The 20,692-nt window shown below is 43.2% G+C and overlaps 1 protein-coding gene across 1 annotated transcript in view; it reads right to left on the bottom strand.

The window, feature by feature from the left end:
* LOC106905959 (uncharacterized) overlaps nt 1-20,692 on the bottom strand; it is an 80,772-nt gene that overhangs the window by 35,040 nt on the left and 25,040 nt on the right. Inside the window, exons 11-23 of the mRNA XM_088015506.1 lie at nt 19,867-20,304; nt 19,398-19,649; nt 18,240-18,497; nt 16,931-17,368; nt 16,462-16,713; nt 15,304-15,561; nt 13,526-13,777; nt 12,600-12,627; nt 10,593-10,828; nt 9,666-9,693; nt 7,658-7,893; nt 6,500-6,757; nt 3,914-3,922 (exon numbers count right to left, since the gene is read on the bottom strand). Coding sequence (XP_087871632.1) covers nt 3,914-3,922; nt 6,500-6,757; nt 7,658-7,893; nt 9,666-9,693; nt 10,593-10,828; nt 12,600-12,627; nt 13,526-13,777; nt 15,304-15,561; nt 16,462-16,713; nt 16,931-17,368; nt 18,240-18,497; nt 19,398-19,649; nt 19,867-20,304 — 2,943 coding nt within the window. The remainder of the gene's footprint in view (nt 1-3,913; nt 3,923-6,499; nt 6,758-7,657; nt 7,894-9,665; nt 9,694-10,592; nt 10,829-12,599; nt 12,628-13,525; nt 13,778-15,303; nt 15,562-16,461; nt 16,714-16,930; nt 17,369-18,239; nt 18,498-19,397; nt 19,650-19,866; nt 20,305-20,692) is intronic.

Genomic DNA, 20,692 nt, shown 5'->3' with positions numbered 1-20,692 from the left:
GGGACAAAACTTTTATTTCGACTTATTGTCATATTTTGAGTTAATGAGGGTGAAGAGGTTTTCCTGCTCCTTTAGTGAGAATATCAAGCCTACAGTCATTGAAAATAATAAAAAAAGCAATCACACCTCACTATGAGTTAAATAAACCTCAGCTTAAATTCCTGGTTCTATTTCATCCCTACTGACCGCCAGAGGGCGGTGCTGAAAGCACTGAATGTTCCTTTCGCGCATGCGCTGTTCGAGCAATAATGTCAACAGAGTCACACCTGTGACACATCGGATGATCAATCAGAGGCTATATAGCATGACGTCATCCGAGGCTCTGTTCCTCTTTTCTTCTCGCGTGCGGTTCGTTTCGTATGGCATCAGCCTTTTTGGATTTCTGAATCTTTTGCCGTCGTTGGACGCCCGACTGCCTGTTGGCCGGAGTTGCGGGGTATCGCCCTCCGAGGGCTGCGACGGATCTTCATTTACGGAACTGTTTGTTGGTGATGACAGCGTTTCCGCCTCCTCTCCCAACTCACAGCTTAGCCCTACTGTGTTTGTAAACCTGTTGGAGTTTAGCTAACGGTGTTAGCCTTTCTAAGTTTGACGGTTGGCTTTAATTGGTGACGGTAGCGTCTCGCCCCTTCTCCCAATTTTAGCTACCTTGTAAGCGGTTTGTTAATACTTTGATTGGTGACGGGAACCTTTTTTGTCCCCTCTCCCAGTTTTATGTGGAATCTTGTCCTGTCCGGACGTGGCTGACGGCGTCAGCCTCTTTTTTCTTTTTTTCTCCGTCCTATACTGGACGTTGCTGACCGCGTCTGCTGGTCTTTTCTGTAATTGGTGACGGTAGCGTCTCGCCCCCTCTCCCAATTTCAGCTAATTTTGTGATCGTAGCTTTGTGCTGGCCTTGCCTGTTCTTCGTTTGCTGCTTAATTGGTGACGGCAGCGTTTTCGCTCCCCTCTCCCAGTTTAGTTTTTTCCTTTATTCTGGACATGGACAGCTCCCACTGTTGTTCGGATTGTGGAGCTGTGCTTCAGGCAGATGATGGTCATGACCTGTGCCCTGCCTGCCTCGGGCATGATCACCTGGTTGAGGCCCTGTCGGATAATCCCTGCATGAACTGCAGCTACATGCCCCATGCAGTGAAGGTGGCTCGACTGGCCCAGTTACGCCCTGAGTGTGGACATGACCTTCCACCTTCTGGGCAGGTGGCCGTGCCTAGACGCTCTAAGCGCAGGGCTGAGGCCACAGCCTCTGTGGCTCCTCCTAAGAAGAAGCGAGCTAAGTCTGACCAAGGTCTTTCCACAAGGGTTGAGCGGTTGTCTGCAGAGTTGGCGGAGATGAAATCCCTTTTTCAAGTACGTCAGGTGGAGGCTCCCCTGACTTGGTTCCCTTCCCCACCTATGCCAGAGTTGGCTGTGGAGGACGATGTGCTGTCTTTGGCTGCCTCTGCCTCTCACTTTGGGAATGAGGAAGAGGAGGCACAGTCGTCTCGCGCTTCGGAGACTGGCTCGCACTCTTCATCTCAGAGTGTAGCTAGTGGGGCTGGTGACAGCTCAATACGAGACATCATGCGTATGGCCTTGAGACAACTGCAGCTGGATGTCCCGCAAGAGGTGGAGTCTGCTCCTGGCAGTGCCTTTTTCAGGCGTGGCCGAGGCCCTACTCCCTTTTCTGTCCCTCCATCGGAGGAGTACCTCAGGGAGTTACATGCTTGTTGGCGGGACCCTAAAGCCTTTTCGAATCTCTCCCCAGATGGTCGAGCATTGGCAGCTATGCATGAGTCGGTCAAGGCGGGCTTGGACCGCATGCCTGCGGTTGAACCTGCTGTTGCTTCGCTCATCGTGTCTCCAGATGAAGCACTGCGTGATGATGTTCGGTGCCCGCGGGCTCAATGTCGTATTACAGATGACTTCCTCTGTAAGGCGTATAATGCTGGAGCACGTGCCGGCCGCCTTGGCAATTCCTTGGCGCACCTCATGTTTGCCCTTTCTGCATCCCTTCAGGATACCGGTGGGGCAGATGCAGCTGTTGGCTTTAGCGATGCAGCGCTTCAGGCCTTTGCATTGATGTCCAGGGAACTTGGGCGTGTGATGTCTTTTCTGGTCCAGGCTCGCCGACAGGTCTGGCTGGCTCAGTCCACGTTGACTGAAGCGTGCCGTAGGACCCTCCGCAGTGTTCCTGTTGTGCCAGGGGAGTTGTTCGGTTCTGCTGCCTTGGAAGCGCTGGATCGAACCGTTCAGGCGCGGCAGACTAGAGAACAGCTTTCAGGCCTCAGCAGAGGTATGCCCCCTCCTCATCGTAATCCAGGGCGCCCAGCGGCTGGCCCCAGTATTCGGCCACTGCCTCAGGGTTCTGCTCGACCTGGTGGGTCTTACCCTCGTCATGTAGAGCGGAGATCCAGCAGGGACTTTCGTGAGCTGGTCCGCCAACCGACCAGACACACCCGGGCCGCAGACGTTGGCCACCGCCCCCCCAGACCACCTAGGGGTCGGGGGAAGAGAAAGTGAGGCCACCAGGCCGGCCGTCGGATATTTTTCTCATCAGCAGCTCAGTTACTGGGCTGCTCTCGCTGTGGATCCATGGGTGGTTGCCACTCTGACCCATGGTTACCGGCTACAATTCCGACGGCGGCCTCACATCTCACACCGGGTCAGGGTGACCGTCATTGCCGACCCGGTGAAAGCGCAAGCCCTGGACCAGGAGCTTTCCGCCCTCCTGTCCAAGGGTGCAATCGAGGCAGTGGATCCTCTGCGGCAACCCAGAGGCTACTATTCAACGTATTTTCTCGTGCCAAAAAAGACGGGCGGATTTCGTCCCATTTTAGATCTCAGGGGACTCAATCAGTGTTTAAAGGTCCTGCCTTTTCACATGCTCACAACGGCAGAGGTTTTGCGGGCTGTGACAAAGGGAGAATGGTTTACATCAATCGACCTTGCAGATGCGTACTTTCATGTACCTATTGCGGCGGAACATTGTCGCTTTCTCAGGTTTGCCTATCGGGGTCGCCACTGGCAGTTCCGTGTGCTCCCGTTCGGCCTCTCACTGTCCCCGAGGGTGTTCACTCGGTGCATGAAGGCGGCCCTCTCTCCTCTGCAGGCCCAAGGTATGAAGGTTCTGCCATACCTCGACGACTGGCTTCTCTGCGCCCCGTCTCGGGAGCAGGCATCTCGCGATGCGAGTCGCCTGCTCGCTCATGTGTCCCGGTTGGGCCTCAGGGTGAACTTGGAGAAGAGCTGTCTGATTCCTTCACAGACAACCACTTTTCTTGGGGTGGTTTTGGATTCTCCCTCCATGACAGCCTACCCATCTGTCCAGAGGGTGGATGGCATTCTCCGACTGGTGAGTCGATTCAGGCTGGGCAGGCAGCTTTCTTACATCGTCTTCCTGCGGCTGCTGGGCAAACTAACATCAGTTACCCGGGTTGTGCCCTTAGGTCTGCTGTCTTTGCGCCCTTTGCAGAGGTGGATCAACAGCTGGCGCCTGGATGCAAGACTACACAGGCATCGCAAACTTGTGGTAACGTGGCCATGTCTTCGTGCCCTGAGTCCATGGAGAGACAGGGCCTACTTGTCCAGGGGCGTGTCCATGGGGGTGGTTGTGTATCGCAGGGAGGTGGTCACGACAGATGCCAGCTCCATGGGATGGGGTGCTGTGTGGCAACACAGGGCGGTCCAGGGCCGCTGGTGTCCACAGGATCGCTCCAAACATATAAATGTATTTGAGCTGCATGCTGTGCATTTGGCTCTCAGGCACTTTTTGCCCCACCTGCAGGGGAGGCATGTCCTGATTCGGTCAGACAACACCTCTGTTGTCTACCACATCAACCACCAAGGTGGCACCAGGTCAGCACAGCTTCTGAAGGAGTCCCAGGATCTCCTGGAATGGGCGTCTGTTCACCTATCCACCCTGCGGGCGGTGTACTTGCCAGGGCTGCACAACCAGGTAGCAGACTCCCTTTCCCGACAGGCGCCGGCTCCAGGAGAGTGGTCCCTCCACAGCGATATAGTTCGCCTGATCTGGGACCTTTTTGGTCAGGCAGAAGTCGACCTGTTCGCCACGGAGGAGTCGACTCATTGCCCTCTATGGTTTTCCCTTACAGGGGCGGCAGGTGCGCTGGGCCAGGCCGCCTTGGCCCATCCTTGGCCAAGAGACCTCCTATATGCCTTCCCCCCCTTTTCCCTGATATGGCCGACTCTTGAGAGGGTTCTCGAGGAGGGCCACAGGATGTTGCTGGTGGCTCCATTTTGGCCGGCACGGCCATGGTTCCCTCTTCTACGGAGTCTGTGTCATGGTGTCCCATGGTGTCTTCCGACCAGGAGGGATTTACTGTCTCAGTTGGGGGGTCAGATATGGCATCCCGACCCTCAACGCCTCCGGCTGTGGGTGTGGCCACTGGGAGACTTGAACAGCAGCTGACTGGGTATTCAGGTCCTGTCAGGCACACTATTTTGAGTGCCAGGGCATTCTCCACTCGTCAGCAATATGAAAACAGATGGCGTCTGTTTTCCCAGTGGTGCTCTGCCCACAATACTGATCCAGTAACCTGTCTGGTTCCCACTATTTTGGAATTTCTTCAGTCGCTTCTTGATGGGGGACGCTCTCCTTCGACGCTTAAGGTATATGTAGCGGCTATATCATCTTGTCATGCTGACGTTGATGGCTGTACAGTGGGGAGCCATAAGCTGGTTTCTCTTTTTTTGCGTGGTGCTCGTAGGCTGCACCTGCCAACAATTCCGCGAGCACCAGTTTGGGACCTGTCCTTGGTCCTCAGTGCTCTGTGCCGCCATCCATTTGAGCCTTTGGTTCATACAGACCTCAAATGGGTGTCATGTAAAACGGCTTTTTTGTTGGCTATTGTCTCCGCTAAGAGGGTCAGTGAGCTACATGCTCTGTCAGCCCGTCATGTCTCAGATGGGGTTCAGATGGTTCTGGGGTTACCTTGTGGCCAAACCCGGCGTTTGTCCCTAAAGTGCTTTCTCGTTCTCATTGTAACCAACCATTGAGGTTGGCGGGTTTTCAGCCTACGTCAGGGGAAGCTGACGATAGTTCTGAGTTACTGTGCCCAGTGAGGGCACTGGAAGCCTATATTGCAGCCACTGCTGCTATAAGGCGCTCGGACCAGCTTTTCTTGTGTTATGGGGGCCCGAGATTAGGTTGTCCTCTGTCCAAACAGCGCCTCTCCCATTGGATCGTGGACGTCATCTGCCACGCCTACACTGCAGGCATCGCCCCCAGCCAGTTGGCGTGAAGGCACACTCTACCAGGAGTGTTTCCACTTCCTGGGCAGCCTTGAGAGGGGTTCCACTGGAAGCTATATGTGCTGCGGCGTCATGGGCTTCTCCGAGCACGTTCACTAGATTTTACAATGTGAATGTGGCCTCCTCTCAGTCTCTGGACCAGGTTCTTTTACAGGGGTCCTCTGGGTCTCCTCATTGAGGTATGTGCTCAGGATTCCTTGTGACATTGCTGGTATTAGTCATTCAGTGCTTTCAGCACCGCCCTCTGGCGGTCAGTAGGGATGAAATAGAACGAAAGTTACGTATGTAACTACGGTTCTATGAATCCCGGATGACCGCCAGAGATTCTCTGTCACTCAGAATCCTTGCATTTCGCGAGAAGATTCTGTAGGAACAGAGCCTCGGATGACGTCATGCTATATAGCCTCTGATTGATCATCCGATGTGTCACAGGTGTGACTCTGTTGACATTATTGCTCGAACAGCGCATGCGCGAAAGGAACATTCAGTGCTTTCAGCACCGCCCTCTGGCGGTCATCCGGGATTCATAGAACCGTAGTTACATACGTAACTTTCGTTTTAGCAGATTCTTAAAAGACATAAAATCCTTTTCATCAGTCAGACAGCCTGACAGCTGCATGTCGCTTTCCAACTAAAGTTTGTCTCTACATGGATAAAACAGATTCAATTCTGGACAAAGAACAGAAAAATCTCAGTTTGTTTCTGATTGAAAATGTTGATTCCTGTTAATGATCACTAAACATGTTTCTGACTTTACTGTCCTTCAAATGAGACTTTAAGTTGTATCTCATTTTTGAGTCATTTCTTAAGGCTTTAACAGTCTTCAAACAGAAAACTGGGTTATGAGAGGAGAAGGACATGTAGCAATGGTCTAAAAACCAGGATTTAATTTGTGGCAGTTGTGTTGAAGACTGAGACCGTATACGAGTCCTGTGCTTTGCCTACTGAGTCTTTAACAGTTTTATTTAGCAGATGGTCTTGTTCAATGACCAACCAACAGACTAAAATAATTTTTTTTGTTTTAATGCCTCTAGTGGCCTTAATTTGGCAGGAAAGTGGATAATGAGAAAAGGTGGAAGACATGAAGCAAAGGTCACCAGGCCAGGAATCGAACCTGTGACAGCAATATCGAGGACTAAGGTCTCCATATGTGGGTCGTATTTAACCCCCGCACCAAAACAGCACACCCCACTAACAACATTTTGGTGTTAAAAAGGTCTCTCTTTCATGATAAAATGTAAAGTCTTACCAGTAGCTGCAACAATGTTGATGCCACTGCTCCTGATGTTGTCAAGAACAGAGAAGAGGGTGAATGTGTAGTTTGTAGCAGGAGAGAGAGATGAGACTGTGTGGGTTACTGGTCCATCTGCAACTGGGGCACTGATGAAAGTCTCCACACCATTAAACAGGAGAACAAAGCTGGTGCTGTTGTTGATCTTGTTCCACTGCAGAGTGATGCTGATGTCAGTTTGTCCCGACTTCATAAATCCTTCTGCATTCAGAGGAGCTGATGTTTTAAAAAAGGAGATGTTCAGTTCAGATTGTTGCAGTTGGGTTTTCTTGTCTATTAGTAGCCAGAATCTTAATTGTAGCTTACAGAAAGAAAACATGTCCAGGTCAATTAAACAAGAAAGGAGCAGTGGGAATATATGATAGATCATATCTGTCATTTACATTTTAAACATCATTGATCTTTCCATTGCATCCTATCACTTTACAAAACTGCATCATGTTATTTTTTTTCCAAACATCTATATAATCTGTCCAGATATCAACATCATTCAGGTCAAGTAAACAAAGTGACACAGGAGACAAACTAATCAGAATCTGAACCCATAAGCCGACTGCTTTTGATGCAGAGAAGCTCTGGCTCTCCTGTCTCTGAAGGTGAGCTTAGTCACCAAAAGAGAAGAAAACCTGATTAATCTGTTTGTACTGGGATCTCATTTTTGTAGTCAGAGTTCATATTTCATATAAAATGGTTAAAACATAGAAAGACTGAATATTTATGATAAACTAATTAATCAGCTGAAAGCCTGTGTTCTGTTTCTCAATGTATTTGCCAGGGGTGAAGGTTAAGAGGTTTTAGGTACTAATTGAAAACAAGAAGTGCTCTGATTGTTCAGGTACTGGTGAAAAAAATGTGATCTTTTCATGAGGAAACAAAAGCATTTGTTCCTGAGTTTCTGTCAGAACTGATGACTAACAGAGAAGTTGGTCAGTTTGGAGTCTATAAGTGTTGTCTCAGTACCAAGTACATGCATAAAAAGCATTAAAAAGAGGAGAAATCAAACCATTTTTAAAGTCTGTAGGCTTTCAGAGATGATAAGCTAAATGTATTTTTCTCAAAATAAAACCAAAGGAAATGATGGTGTGATTAGTTACGTTGTGCAGTTAAATATCTTACCAGTTAGAGCTCCCAGTTGCTCTCCACTGTTTCTCACATTTTCAAACACAGTGAAGAGAGTGAATGTATATCTGGTTCCAGCAGTGAGAGATGAGACTGTGTAGTTCACTGGTCCATCTCCATCTGGTGCAGTGATGTTTATCTCTGTGCCGTTAAACTGCAGAATAAAGCTGCTGCTGCTGTTGTTGATCTTGTTCCACTGCAGAGTGATGCTGCTCTCATCTTGTGTCGATACTCTGAAGGGTTGAGGTTCTAACACACCCAGACACAATATATATTACAATATAAAGCCTTAGTTTTAAAAAAAACATAAGACGTGTGTTTGACATTGGGCTTTGGTTAAGGAAATAACTACAATTTATAGAAATGAGTGAATTGCGTGTTGGGTGTGTAAATACATATTAAAATTACCTAGTTGTAAAAGGAAAACAGAGAGTTCTGAATACTTTGTATACTATTACAATATTACCTGTACAATATGCCATATTGCATGAAATCGGCAGCTGAAGTTTGTAGATGTAGTATCCATAGCAACGTTTGATCTGGATGGTGTGTGTGCGATAATAGCAGCAGGAACCCCCCCAGGAGTCACACACAGCGCGAGTTACGGTTTCATTAAGCTGGAGTGGATGAGTCCCATTTATCCACAAAGTAGCATAGGTCCCACATCTTTGCTCTCCTACACATTTCTCTGGAATCTGAGCGTTGGTCTGACCCAAGTAAAAGCGATACCATCCACTCCAGTAAATGTACCGGTCACAGTGCCACGTATTCTCTGTGTTCTCTGTTGAACGCCAGGCATCGTTCAGTACATTGTAATTCACACAGGCGTCAAGGCATTCAGCAACTCCATTGGTGGTGATGCACACTGTGCCATCAGGACAACACCGACAGCCGGTACACGGACCTTCAAATAGAAGACATGGGACAAAACTTTTATTTCGACTTATTGTCATATTTTGAGTTAATGAGGGTGAAGAGGTTTTCCTGCTCCTTTAGTGAGAATATCAAGCCTACAGTCATTGAAAATAATAAAAAAAGCAATCACACCTCACTATGAGTTAAATAAACCTCAGCTTAAATTCCTGGTTTTAGCAGATTCTTAAAAGACATAAAATCCTTTTCATCAGTCAGACAGCCTGACAGCTGCATGTCGCTTTCCAACTAAAGTTTGTCTCTACATGGATAAAACAGATTCAATTCTGGACAAAGAACAGAAAAATCTCAGTTTGTTTCTGATTGAAAATGTTGATTCTGTTAATGATCACTAAACATGTTTCTGACTTTACTGTCCTTCAAATGAGACTTTAAGTTGTATCTCATTTTTGAGTCATTTCTTAAGGCTTTAACAGTCTTCAAACAGAAAACTGGGTAATGAGAGGAGGAGGACATGTAGCAATGGTCTAAAAACCAGGATTTAATTTGTGGCAGTTGTGTTGAAGACTGAGACCGTATACGAGTCCTGTACTTTACCTACTGAGTCTTTAACAGTTTTATATAGCAGATGGTCTTGTTCAATGACCAACCAACAGACTAAAATAATTTTTGTTTTATTGCCTCGAGTGGCCTTTATTTGGCAGGAAAGTGGATAATGAGAAAAGGTGGAAGACATGAAGCAAAGGTCACCAGGCCAGGAATCGAAACTGTGACAGCCATGTCGAGGACTAAGGTCTCCATATGTGGGTCGTATTTAACCCCCGCGCCAAAACAGCACACCCCACTAACAACATTTTGGTGTTAAAAAGGTCTCTCTTTCATGATAAAATGTAAAGTCTTACCAGTATCTGCAACTCTGTCGATGCCACTGCTCCTGATGTTGTCAAGAACAGAGAAAAGGGTGAATGTGTAGTTTGTAGCAGGAGAGAGAGATGAGACTGTGTGGGTTACTGGTCCATCTGCAACTGGGGCACTGAGGAAAGTCTCCACACCATTAAACAGGAGAACAAAGCTGGTGCTGTTGTTGATCTTGTTCCACTGCAGAGTGATGCTGATGTCAGTTTGTCCCGACTTCATAAATCCTTCTGCATTCAGAGGAGCTGATGTTTTAAAAAAGGAGATGTTCAGTTCAGATTGTTGCAGTTGGGTTTTCTTGTCTATTAGTAGCCAGAATCTTAATTGTAGCTTACAGAAAGAAAACATGTCCAGGTCAATTAAACAAGAAAGGAGCAGTGGGAATATATGATAGATCATATCTGTCATTTACATTTTAAACATCATTGATCTTTCCATTGCATCCTATCACTTTACAAAACTGCATCATGTTATTTTTTTTCCAAACATCTATATAATCTGTCCAGATATCAACATCATTCAGGTCAAGTAAACAAAGTGACACAGGAGACAAACTAATCAGAATCTGAACCCATAAGCCGACTGCTTTTGATGCAGAGAAGCTCTGGCTCTCCTGTCTCTGAAGGTGAGCTTAGTCACCAAAAGAGAAGAAAACCTGATTAATCTGTTTGTACTGGGATCTCATTTTTGTAGTCAGAGTTCATATTTCATATAAAATGGTTAAAACATAGAAAGACTGAATATTTATGATAAACTAATTAATCAGCTGAAAGCCTGTGTTCTGTTTCTCATTGTATTGCCAGGGGTGAAGGTTAAGAGGTTTTAGGTACTAATTGAAAACAAGAAGTGCTCTGATTGTTCAGGTACTGGTGAAAAAAATGTGATCTTTTCATGAGGAAACATAAGCATTTGTTCCTGAGTTTCTGTCAGAACTGATGACTAACAGAGAAGTTGGTCAGTTTGGAGTCTATAAGTGTTGTCTCAGTACCAAGTACATGCATAAAAAGCATTAAAAAGAGGAGAAATCAAACCATTTTTAAAGTCTGTAGGCTTTCAGAGATGATAAGCTAAATGTATTTTTCTCAAAATAAAACCAAAGGAAATGATGGTGTGATAAGTTACGTTGTGCAGTTAAATATCTTACCAGTTAGAGCTCCCAGTTGCTCTCCACTGTTTCTCACATTTTCAAACACAGTGAAGAGAGTGAATGTGTATCTGGTTCCAGCAGTGAGAGATGAGACTGTGTAGTTCACTGGTCCATCTCCATCTGGTGCAGTGATGTTTATCTCTGTGCCGTTAAACTGCAGAATAAAGCTGCTGCTGCTGTTGTTGATCTTGTTCCACTGCAGAGTGATGCTGCTCTCATCTTGTGTCGATACTCTGAAGGGTTGAGGTTCTAACACACCCAGACACAATATATATTACAATATAAAGCCTTAGTTTTAAAAAAAACATAAGACGTGTGTTTGACATTGGGCTTTGGTTAAGGAAATAACTACAATTTATAGAAATGAGTGAATTGCGTGTTGGGTGTGTAAATACATATTAAAATTACCTAGTTGTAAAAGGAAAACAGAGAGTTCTGAATACTTTGTATACTATTACAATATTACCTGTACAATATGCCATATTGCATGAAATCGGCAGCTGAAGTTTGTAGATGTAGTATCCATAGCAACGTTTGATCTGGATGGTGTGTGTGCGATAATAGCAGCAGGAACCCCCCCAGGAGTCACACACAGCGCGAGTTACGGTTTCATTAAGCTGGAGTGGATGAGTCCCATTTATCCACAAAGTAGCATAGGTCCCACATCTTTGCTCTCCTACACATTTCTCTGGAATCTGAGCGTTGGTCTGACCCAAGTAAAAGCGATACCATCCACTCCAGTAAATGTACCGGTCACAGTGCCACGTATTCTCTGTGTTCTCTGTTGAACGCCAGGCATCGTTCAGTACATTGTAATTCACACAGGCGTCAAGGCATTCAGCAACTCCATTGGTGGTGATGCACACTGTGCCATCAGGACAACACCGACAGCCGGTACACGGACCTTCAAATAGAAGACATGGGACAAAACTTTTATTTCGACTTATTGTCATATTTTGAGTTAATGAGGGTGAAGAGGTTTTCCTGCTCCTTTAGTGAGAATATCAAGCCTACAGTCATTGAAATAATAAAAAAAGCAATCACACCTCACTATGAGTTAAATAAACCTCAGCTTAAATTCCTGGTTTTAGCAGATTCTTAAAAGACATAAAATCCTTTTCATCAGTCAGACAGCCTGACAGCTGCATGTCGCTTTCCAACTAAAGTTTGTCTCTACATGGATAAAACAGATTCAATTCTGGACAAAGAACAGAAAAATCTCAGTTTGTTTCTGATTGAAAATGTTGATTCTGTTAATGATCACTAAACATGTTTCTGACTTTACTGTCCTTCAAATGAGACTTTAAGTTGTATCTCATTTTTGAGTCATTTCTTAAGGCTTTAACAGTCTTCAAACAGAAAACTGGGTAATGAGAGGAGGAGGACATGTAGCAATGGTCTAAAAACCAGGATTTAATTTGTGGCAGTTGTGTTGAAGACTGAGACCGTATACGAGTCCTGTACTTTACCTACTGAGTCTTTAACAGTTTTATATAGCAGATGGTCTTGTTCAATGACCAACCAACAGACTAAAATAATTTTTGTTTTAATGCCTCTAGTGGCCTTTATTTGGCAGGAAAGTGGATAATGAGAAAAGGTGGAAGACATGAAGCAAAGGTCACCAGGCCAGGAATCGAAACTGTGACAGCCATGTCGAGGACTAAGGTCTCCATATGTGGGTCGTATTTAACCCCCGCGCCAAAACAGCACACCCCACTAACAACATGTTGGTGTTAAAAAGGTCTCTCTTTCATGATAAAATGTAAAGTCTTACCAGTAGCTGCAGTAATGTTGATGCCACTGCTCCTGATGTTGTCAAGAACAGAGAAGAGAGTGAATGTGTAGTTTGTAGCAGGAGAGAGAGATGAGACTGTGTAGTTTACTGGTTCATCTGCAACTGGGGCACTGATGAAAGTCTCCACACCATTAAACAGCAGAACAAAGCTGGTGCTGTTGTTGATCTTGTTCCACTGCAGAGTGATGCTGATGTCAGTTTGTCCTGACTTCATAAATCCTTCTGCATTCAGAGGAGCTGATGTTTTAAAAAAGGAGATGATCAGTTCAGATTGTTGCAGTTGGGTTTTCTTGTCTATTAGTAGCCAGAATCTTAATTGTAGCTTACAGAAAGAAAACATGTCCAGGTCAATTAAACAAGAAAGGAGCAGTGGGAATATATGAAAGATCATATCTGTCATTTACATTTTAAACATCATTGATCTTTCCATTGCATCCTATCACTTTACAAAACTGCATCATGTTATTTTTTTTCCAAACATCTATATAATCTGTCCAGATATCAACATCATTCAGGTCAACTAAACAAAGTGACACAGGAGACAAACTAATCAGAATCTGAACCCATAAACCGACTGCTTTTGATGCAGAGAAGCTCTGGCTCTCCTGTCTCTGAAGGTGAGCTTAGTCACCAAAAGAGAAGAAAACCTGATTAATCTGTTTGTACTGGGATCTCATTTTTGTAGTCACAGTTCATATTTCATATAAAATGGTTAAAACATAGAAAGACTGAATATTTATGATAAACTAATTAATCAGCTGAAAGCCTGTGTTCTGTTTCTCAATGTATTTGCCAGGGGTGAAGGTTAAGAGGTTTTAGGTACTAATTGAAAACAAGAAGTGCTCTGATTGTTCAGGTACTGGTGAAAAAAATGTGATCTTTTCATGAGGAAACAAAAGCATTTGTTCCTGAGTTTCTGTCAGAACTGATGACTAACAGAGAAGTTGGTCAGTTTGGAGTCTATAAGTGTTGTCTCAGTACCAAGTACATGCATAAAAAGCATTAAAAAGAGGAGAAATCAAACCATTTTTACATTCTGTAGGCTTTCAGGAATGATAAGCTAAATGTATTTTTTTTGATAAAACCAAAGGAAATGATGGTGTGATTAGTTACGTTGTGCAGTTAAATATCTTACCAGTTAGAGCTCCCAGTTGCTCTCCACTGTTTCTTACATTTTCAAACACAGTGAAGAGAGTGAATGTATATCTGGTTCCAGCAGTGAGAGATGAGACTGTGTAGTTCACTGGTCCATCTCCATCTGGTGCAGTGATGTTTATCTCTGTGCCGTTAAACTGCAGAATAAAGCTGCTGCTGCTGTTGTTGATCTTGTTCCACTGCAGAGTGATGCTGCTCTCATCTTGTGTCGATACTCTGAAGGGTTGAGGTTCTAACACACACAGACACAATATATATTACAATATAAAGCCTTAGTTTTAAAAAAAACATAAGACGTGTGTTTGACATTGGGCTTTGGTTAAGGAAATAACTACAATTTATAGAAATGAGTGAATTGCGTGTTGGGTGTGTAAATACATATTAAAATTACCTAGTTGTAAAAGGAAAACAGAGAGTTCTGAATACTTTGTATACTATTACAATATTACCTGTACAATATGCCATATTGCATGAAATCGGCAGTTGAAGTTTGTAGATGTAGTATCCATAGCAACGTTTGATCTGGATGGTGTGTGTGCGATAATAGCAGCAGGAACCCCCCCAGGAGTCACACACAGCGCGAGTTACGGTTTCATTAAGCTGGAGTGGATGAGTCCCATTTATCCACAAAGTAGCATAGGTCCCACATCTTTGCTCTCCTACACATTTCTCTGGAATCTGAGCGTTGGTCTGACCCAAGTAAAAGCGATACCATCCACTCCAGTAAATGTACCGGTCACAGTGCCACGTATTCTCTGTGTTCTCTGTTGAACGCCAGGCATCGTTCAGTACATTGTAATTCACACAGGCGTCAAGGCATTCAGCAACTCCATTGGTGGTGATGCACACTGTGCCATCAGGACAACACCGACAGCCGGTACACGGACCTTCAAATAGAAGACATGGGACAAAACTTTTATTTCGACTTATTGTCATATTTTGAGTTAATGAGGGTGAAGAGGTTTTCCTGCTCCTTTAGTGAGAATATCAAGCCTACAGTCATTGAAAATAATAAAAAAAGCAATCACACCTCACTATGAGTTAAATAAACCTCAGCTTAAATTCCTGGTTTTAGCAGATTCTTAAAAGACATAAAATCCTTTTCATCAGTCAGACAGCCTGACAGCTGCATGTCGCTTTCCAACTAAAGTTTGTCTCTACATGGATAAAACAGATTCAATTCTGGACAAAGAACAGAAAAATCTCAGTTTGTTTCTGATTGAAAATGTTGATTCTGTTAATGATCACTAAACATGTTTCTGACTTTACTGTCCTTCAAATGAGACTTTAAGTTGTATCTCATTTTTGAGTCATTTCTTAAGGCTTTAACAGTCTTCAAACAGAAAACTGGGTAATGAGAGGAGGAGGACATGTAGCAATGGTCTAAAAACCAGGATTTAATTTGTGGCAGTTGTGTTGAAGACTGAGACCGTATACGAGTCCTGTACTTTACCTACTGAGTCTTTAACAGTTTTATATAGCAGATGGTCTTGTTCAATGACCAACCAACAGACTAAAATAATTTTTGTTTTATTGCCTCGAGTGGCCTTTATTTGGCAGGAAAGTGGATAATGAGAAAAGGTGGAAGACATGAAGCAAAGGTCACCAGGCCAGGAATCGAAACTGTGACAGCCATGTCGAGGACTAAGGTCTCCATATGTGGGTCGTATTTAACCCCCGCGCCAAAACAGCACACCCCACTAACAACATGTTGGTGTTAAAAAGGTCTCTCTTTCATGATAAAATGTAAAGTCTTACCAGTATCTGCAACTATGTCGATGCCACTGCTCCTGATGTTGTCAAGAACAGAGAAGAGAGTGAATGTGTAGTTTGTAGCAGGAGAGAGAGATGAGACTGTGTGGGTTACTGGTCCATCTGCAACTGGGGCACTGATGAAAGTCTCCACACCATTAAACAGGAGAACAAAGCTGGTGCTGTTGTTGATCTTGTTCCACTGCAGAGTGATGCTGATGTCAGTTTGTCCCGACTTCATAAATCCTTCTGCATTCAGAGGAGCTGATGTTTTAAAAAAGGAGATGATCAGTTCAGATTGTTGCAGTTGGGTTTTCTTGTCTATTAGTAGCCAGAATCTTAATTGTAGCTTACAGAAAGAAAACATGTCCAGGTCAATTAAACAAGAAAGGAGCAGTGGGAATATATGATAGATCATATCTGTCATTTACATTTTAAACATCATTGATCTTTCCATTGCATCCTATCACTTTACAAAACTGCATCATGTTATTTTTTTTCCAAACATCTATATAATCTGTCCAGATATCAACATCATTCAGGTCAAGTAAACAAAGTGACACAGGAGACAAACTAATCAGAATCTGAACCCATAAGCCGACTGCTTTTGATGCAGAGAAGCTCTGGCTCTCCTGTCTCTGAAGGTGAGCTTAGTCACCAAAAGAGAAGAAAACCTGATTAATCTGTTTGTACTGGGATCTCATTTTTGTAGTCAGAGTTCATATTTCATATAAAATGGTTAAAACATAGAAAGACTGAATATTTATGATAAACTAATTAATCAGCTGAAAGCCTGTGTTCTGTTTCTCAATGTATTTGCCAGGGGTGAAGGTTAAGAGGTTTTAGGTACTAATTGAAAACAAGAAGTGCTCTGATTGTTCAGGTACTGGTGAAAAAAATGTGATCTTTTCATGAGGAAACATAAGCATTTGTTCCTGAGTTTCTGTTAAAACTGATGACTAACAGAGAAGTTGGTCAGTTTGGAGTCTATAAGTGTTGTCTCAGTACCAAGTACATGCATAAAAAGCATTAAAAAGAGGAGAAATCAAACCATTTTTAAAGTCTGTAGGCTTTCAGAGATGATAAGCTAAATGTATTTTTCTCAAAATAAAACCAAAGGCAATGATGGTGTGATAAGTTACGTTGTGCAGTTAAATATCTTACCAGTTAGAGCTCCCAGTTGCTCTCCACTGTTTCTCACATTTTCAAACACAGTGAAGAGAGTGAATGTATATCTGGTTCCAGCAGTGAGAGATGAGACTGTGTAGTTCACTGGTCCATCTCCATCTGGTGCAGTGATGTTTATCTCTGTGCCGTTAAACTGCAGAATAAAGCTGCTGCTGCTGTTGTTGATCTTGTTCCACTGCAGAGTGATGCTGCTCTCATCTTGTGTCGATACTCTGAAGGGTTGAGGTTCTAACACACCCAGACACAATATATATTACAATATAAAGCCTTAGTTTTAAAAAAAACATAAGACGTGTGTTTGACATTGGGCTTTGGTTAAGGAAATAACTACAATTTATAGAAATGAGTGAATTGCGTGTTGGGTGTGTAAATACATATTAAAATTACCTAGTTGTAAAAGGAAAACAGAGAGTTCTGAATACTTTGTATACTATTACAATATTACCTGTACAATATGCCATATTGCATGAAATCGGCAGCTGAAGTTTGTAGATGTAGTATCCATAGCAACGTTTGATCTGGATGGTGTGTGTGCGATAATAGCAGCAGGAACCCCCCCAGGAGTCACACACAGCGCGAGTTACGGTTTCATTAAGCTGGAGTGGATGAGTCCCATTTATCCACAAAGTAGCATAGGTCCCACATCTTTGCTCTCCTACACATTTCTCTGGAATCTGAGCGTTGGTCTGACCCAAGTAAAAGCGATACCATCCACTCCAGTAAATGTACCGGTCACAGTGCCACGTATTCTCTGTGTTCTCTGTTGAACGCCAGGCATCGTTCAGTACATTGTAATTCACACAGGCGTCAAGGCATTCAGCAACTCCATTGGTGGTGATGCACACTGTGCCATCAGGACAACACCGACAGCCGGTACACGGACCTTCAAATAGAAGACATGGGACAAAACTTTTATTTCGACTTATTGTCATATTTTGAGTTAATGAGGGTGAAGAGGTTTTCCTGCTCCTTTAGTGAGAATATCAAGCCTACAGTCATTGAAAATAATAAAAAAAGCAATCACACCTCACTATGAGTTAAATAAACCTCAGCTTAAATTCCTGGTTTTAGCAGATTCTTAAAAGACATAAAATCCTTTTCATCAGTCAGACAGCCTGACAGCTGCATGTCGCTTTCCAACTAAAGTTTGTCTCTACATGGATAAAACAGATTCAATTCTGGACAAAGAACAGAAAAATCTCAGTTTGTTTCTGATTGAAAATGTTGATTCTGTTAATGATCACTAAACATGTTTCTGACTTTACTGTCCTTCAAATGAGACTTTAAGTTGTATCTCATTTTTGAGTCATTTCTTAAGGCTTTAACAGTCTTCAAACAGAAAACTGGGTAATGAGAGGAGGAGGACATGTAGCAATGGTCTAAAAACCAGGATTTAATTTGTGGCAGTTGTGTTGAAGACTGAGACCGTATACGAGTCCTGTACTTTACCTACTGAGTCTTTAACAGTTTTATATAGCAGATGGTCTTGTTCAATGACCAACCAACAGACTAAAATAATTTTTGTTTTATTGCCTCGAGTGGCCTTTATTTGGCAGGAAAGTGGATAATGAGAAAAGGTGGAAGACATGAAGCAAAGGTCACCAGGCCAGGAATCGAAACTGTGACAGCCATGTCGAGGACTAAGGTCTCCATATGTGGGTCGTATTTAACCCCCGCGCCAAAACAGCACACCCCACTAACAACATGTTGGTGTTAAAAAGGTCTCTCTTTCATGATAAAATGTAAAGTCTTACCAGTATCTGCAACTATGTCGATGCCACTGCTCCTGATGTTGTCAAGAACAGAGAAGAGAGTGAATGTGTAGTTTGTAGCAGGAGAGAGAGATGAGACTGTGTGGGTTACTGGTCCATCTGCAACTGGGGCACTGATGAAAGTCTCCACACCATTAAACAGGAGAACAAAGCTGGTGCTGTTGTTGATCTTGTTCCACTGCAGAGTGATGCTGATGTCAGTTTGTCCCGACTTCATAAATCCTTCTGCATTCAGAGGAGCTGATGTTTTAAAAAAGGAGATGATCAGTTCAGATTGTTGCAGTTGGGTTTTCTTGTCTATTAGTAGCCAGAATCTTAATTGTAGCTTACAGAAAGAAAACATGTCCAGGTCAATTAAACAAGAAAGGAGCAGTGGGAATATATGATAGATCATATCTGTCATTTACATTTTAAACATCATTGATCTTTCCATTGCATCCTATCACTTTACAAAACTGCATCATGTTATTTTTTTTCCAAACATCTATATAATCTGTCCAGATATCAACATCATTCAGGTCAAGTAAACAAAGTGACACAGGAGACAAACTAATCAGAATCTGAACCCATAAGCCGACTGCTTTTGATGCAGAGAAGCTCTGGCTCTCCTGTCTCTGAAGGTGAGCTTAGTCACCAAAAGAGAAGAAAACCTGATTAATCTGTTTGTACTGGGATCTCATTTTTGTAGTCAGAGTTCATATTTCATATAAAATGGTTAAAACATAGAAAGACTGAATATTTATGATAAACTAATTAATCAGCTGAAAGCCTGTGTTCTGTTTCTCAATGTATTTGCCAGGGGTGAAGGTTAAGAGGTTTTAGGTACTAATTGAAAACAAGAAGTGCTCTGATTGTTCAGGTACTGGTGAAAAAAATGTGATCTTTTCATGAGGAAACATAAGCATTTGTTCCTGAGTTTCTGTTAAAACTGATGACTAACAGAGAAGTTGGTCAGTTTGGAGTCTATAAGTGTTGTCTCAGTACCAAGTACATGCATAAAAAGCATTAAAAAGAGGAGAAATCAAACCATTTTTAAAGTCTGTAGGCTTTCAGAGATGATAAGCTAAATGTATTTTTCTCAAAATAAAACCAAAGGCAATGATGGTGTGATAAGTTACGTTGTGCAGTTAAATATCTTACCAGTTAGAGCTCCCAGTTGCTCTCCACTGTTTCTCACATTTTCAAACACAGTGAAGAGAGTGAATGTATATCTGGTTCCAGCAGTGAGAGATGAGACTGTGTAGTTCACTGGTCCATCTCCATCTGGTGCAGTGATGTTTATCTCTGTGCCGTTAAACTGCAGAATAAAGCTGCTGCTGCTGTTGTTGATCTTGTTCCACTGCAGAGTGATGCTGCTCTCATCTTGTGTCGATACTCTGAAGGGTTGAGGTTCTAACACACCCAGACACAATATATATTACAATATAAAGCCTTAGTTTTAAAAAAAACATAAGACGTGTGTTTGACATTGGGCTTTGGTTAAGGAAATAACTACAATTTATAGAAATGAGTGAATTGCGTGTTGGGTGTGTAAATACATATTAAAATTACCTAGTTGTAAAAGGAAAACAGAGAGTTCTGAATACTTTGTATACTATTACAATATTACCTGTACAATATGCCATATTGCATGAAATCGGCAGCTGAAGTTTGTAGATGTAGTATCCATAGCAACGTTTGATCTGGATGGTGTGTGTGCGATAATAGCAGCAGGAACCCCCCCAGGAGTCACACACAGCGCGAGTTACGGTTTCATTAAGCTGGAGTGGATGAGTCCCATTTATCCACAAAGTAGCATAGGTCCCACATCTTTGCTCTCCTACACATTTCTCTGGAATCTGAGCGTTGGTCTGACCCAAGTAAAAGCGATACCATCCACTCCAGTAAATGTACCGGTCACAGTGCCACGTATTCTCTGTGTTCTCTGTTGAACGCCAGGCATCGTTCAGTACATTGTAATTCACACAGGCGTCAAGGCATTCAGCAACTCCATTGGTGGTGATGCACACTGTGCCATCAGGACAACACCGACAGCCGGTACACGGACCTTCAAATAGAAGACATGGGACAAAACTTTTATTTCGACTTATTGTCATATTTTGAGTTAATGAGGGTGAAGAGGTTTTCCTGCTCCTTTAGTGAGAATATCAAGCCTACAGTCATTGAAAATAATAAAAAAAGCAATCACACCTCACTATGAGTTAAATAAACCTCAGCTTAAATTCCTGGTTTTAGCAGATTCTTAAAAGACATAAAATCCTTTTCATCAGTCAGACAGCCTGACAGCTGCATGTCGCTTTCCAACTAAAGTTTGTCTCTACATGGATAAAACAGATTCAATTCTGGACAAAGAACAGAAAAATCTCAGTTTGTTTCTGATTGAAAATGTTGATTCTGTTAATGATCACTAAACATGTTTCTGACTTTACTGTCCT

This window comes from Poecilia mexicana, unplaced genomic scaffold (assembly GCF_051168715.1).
Source record: "Poecilia mexicana isolate PSO_F unplaced genomic scaffold, ASM5116871v1 scaffold_18, whole genome shotgun sequence".
Classification (NCBI taxonomy): domain Eukaryota; kingdom Metazoa; phylum Chordata; class Actinopteri; order Cyprinodontiformes; family Poeciliidae; genus Poecilia; species Poecilia mexicana.
This window is presented reverse-complemented; position numbering and strand designations above follow the sequence as displayed.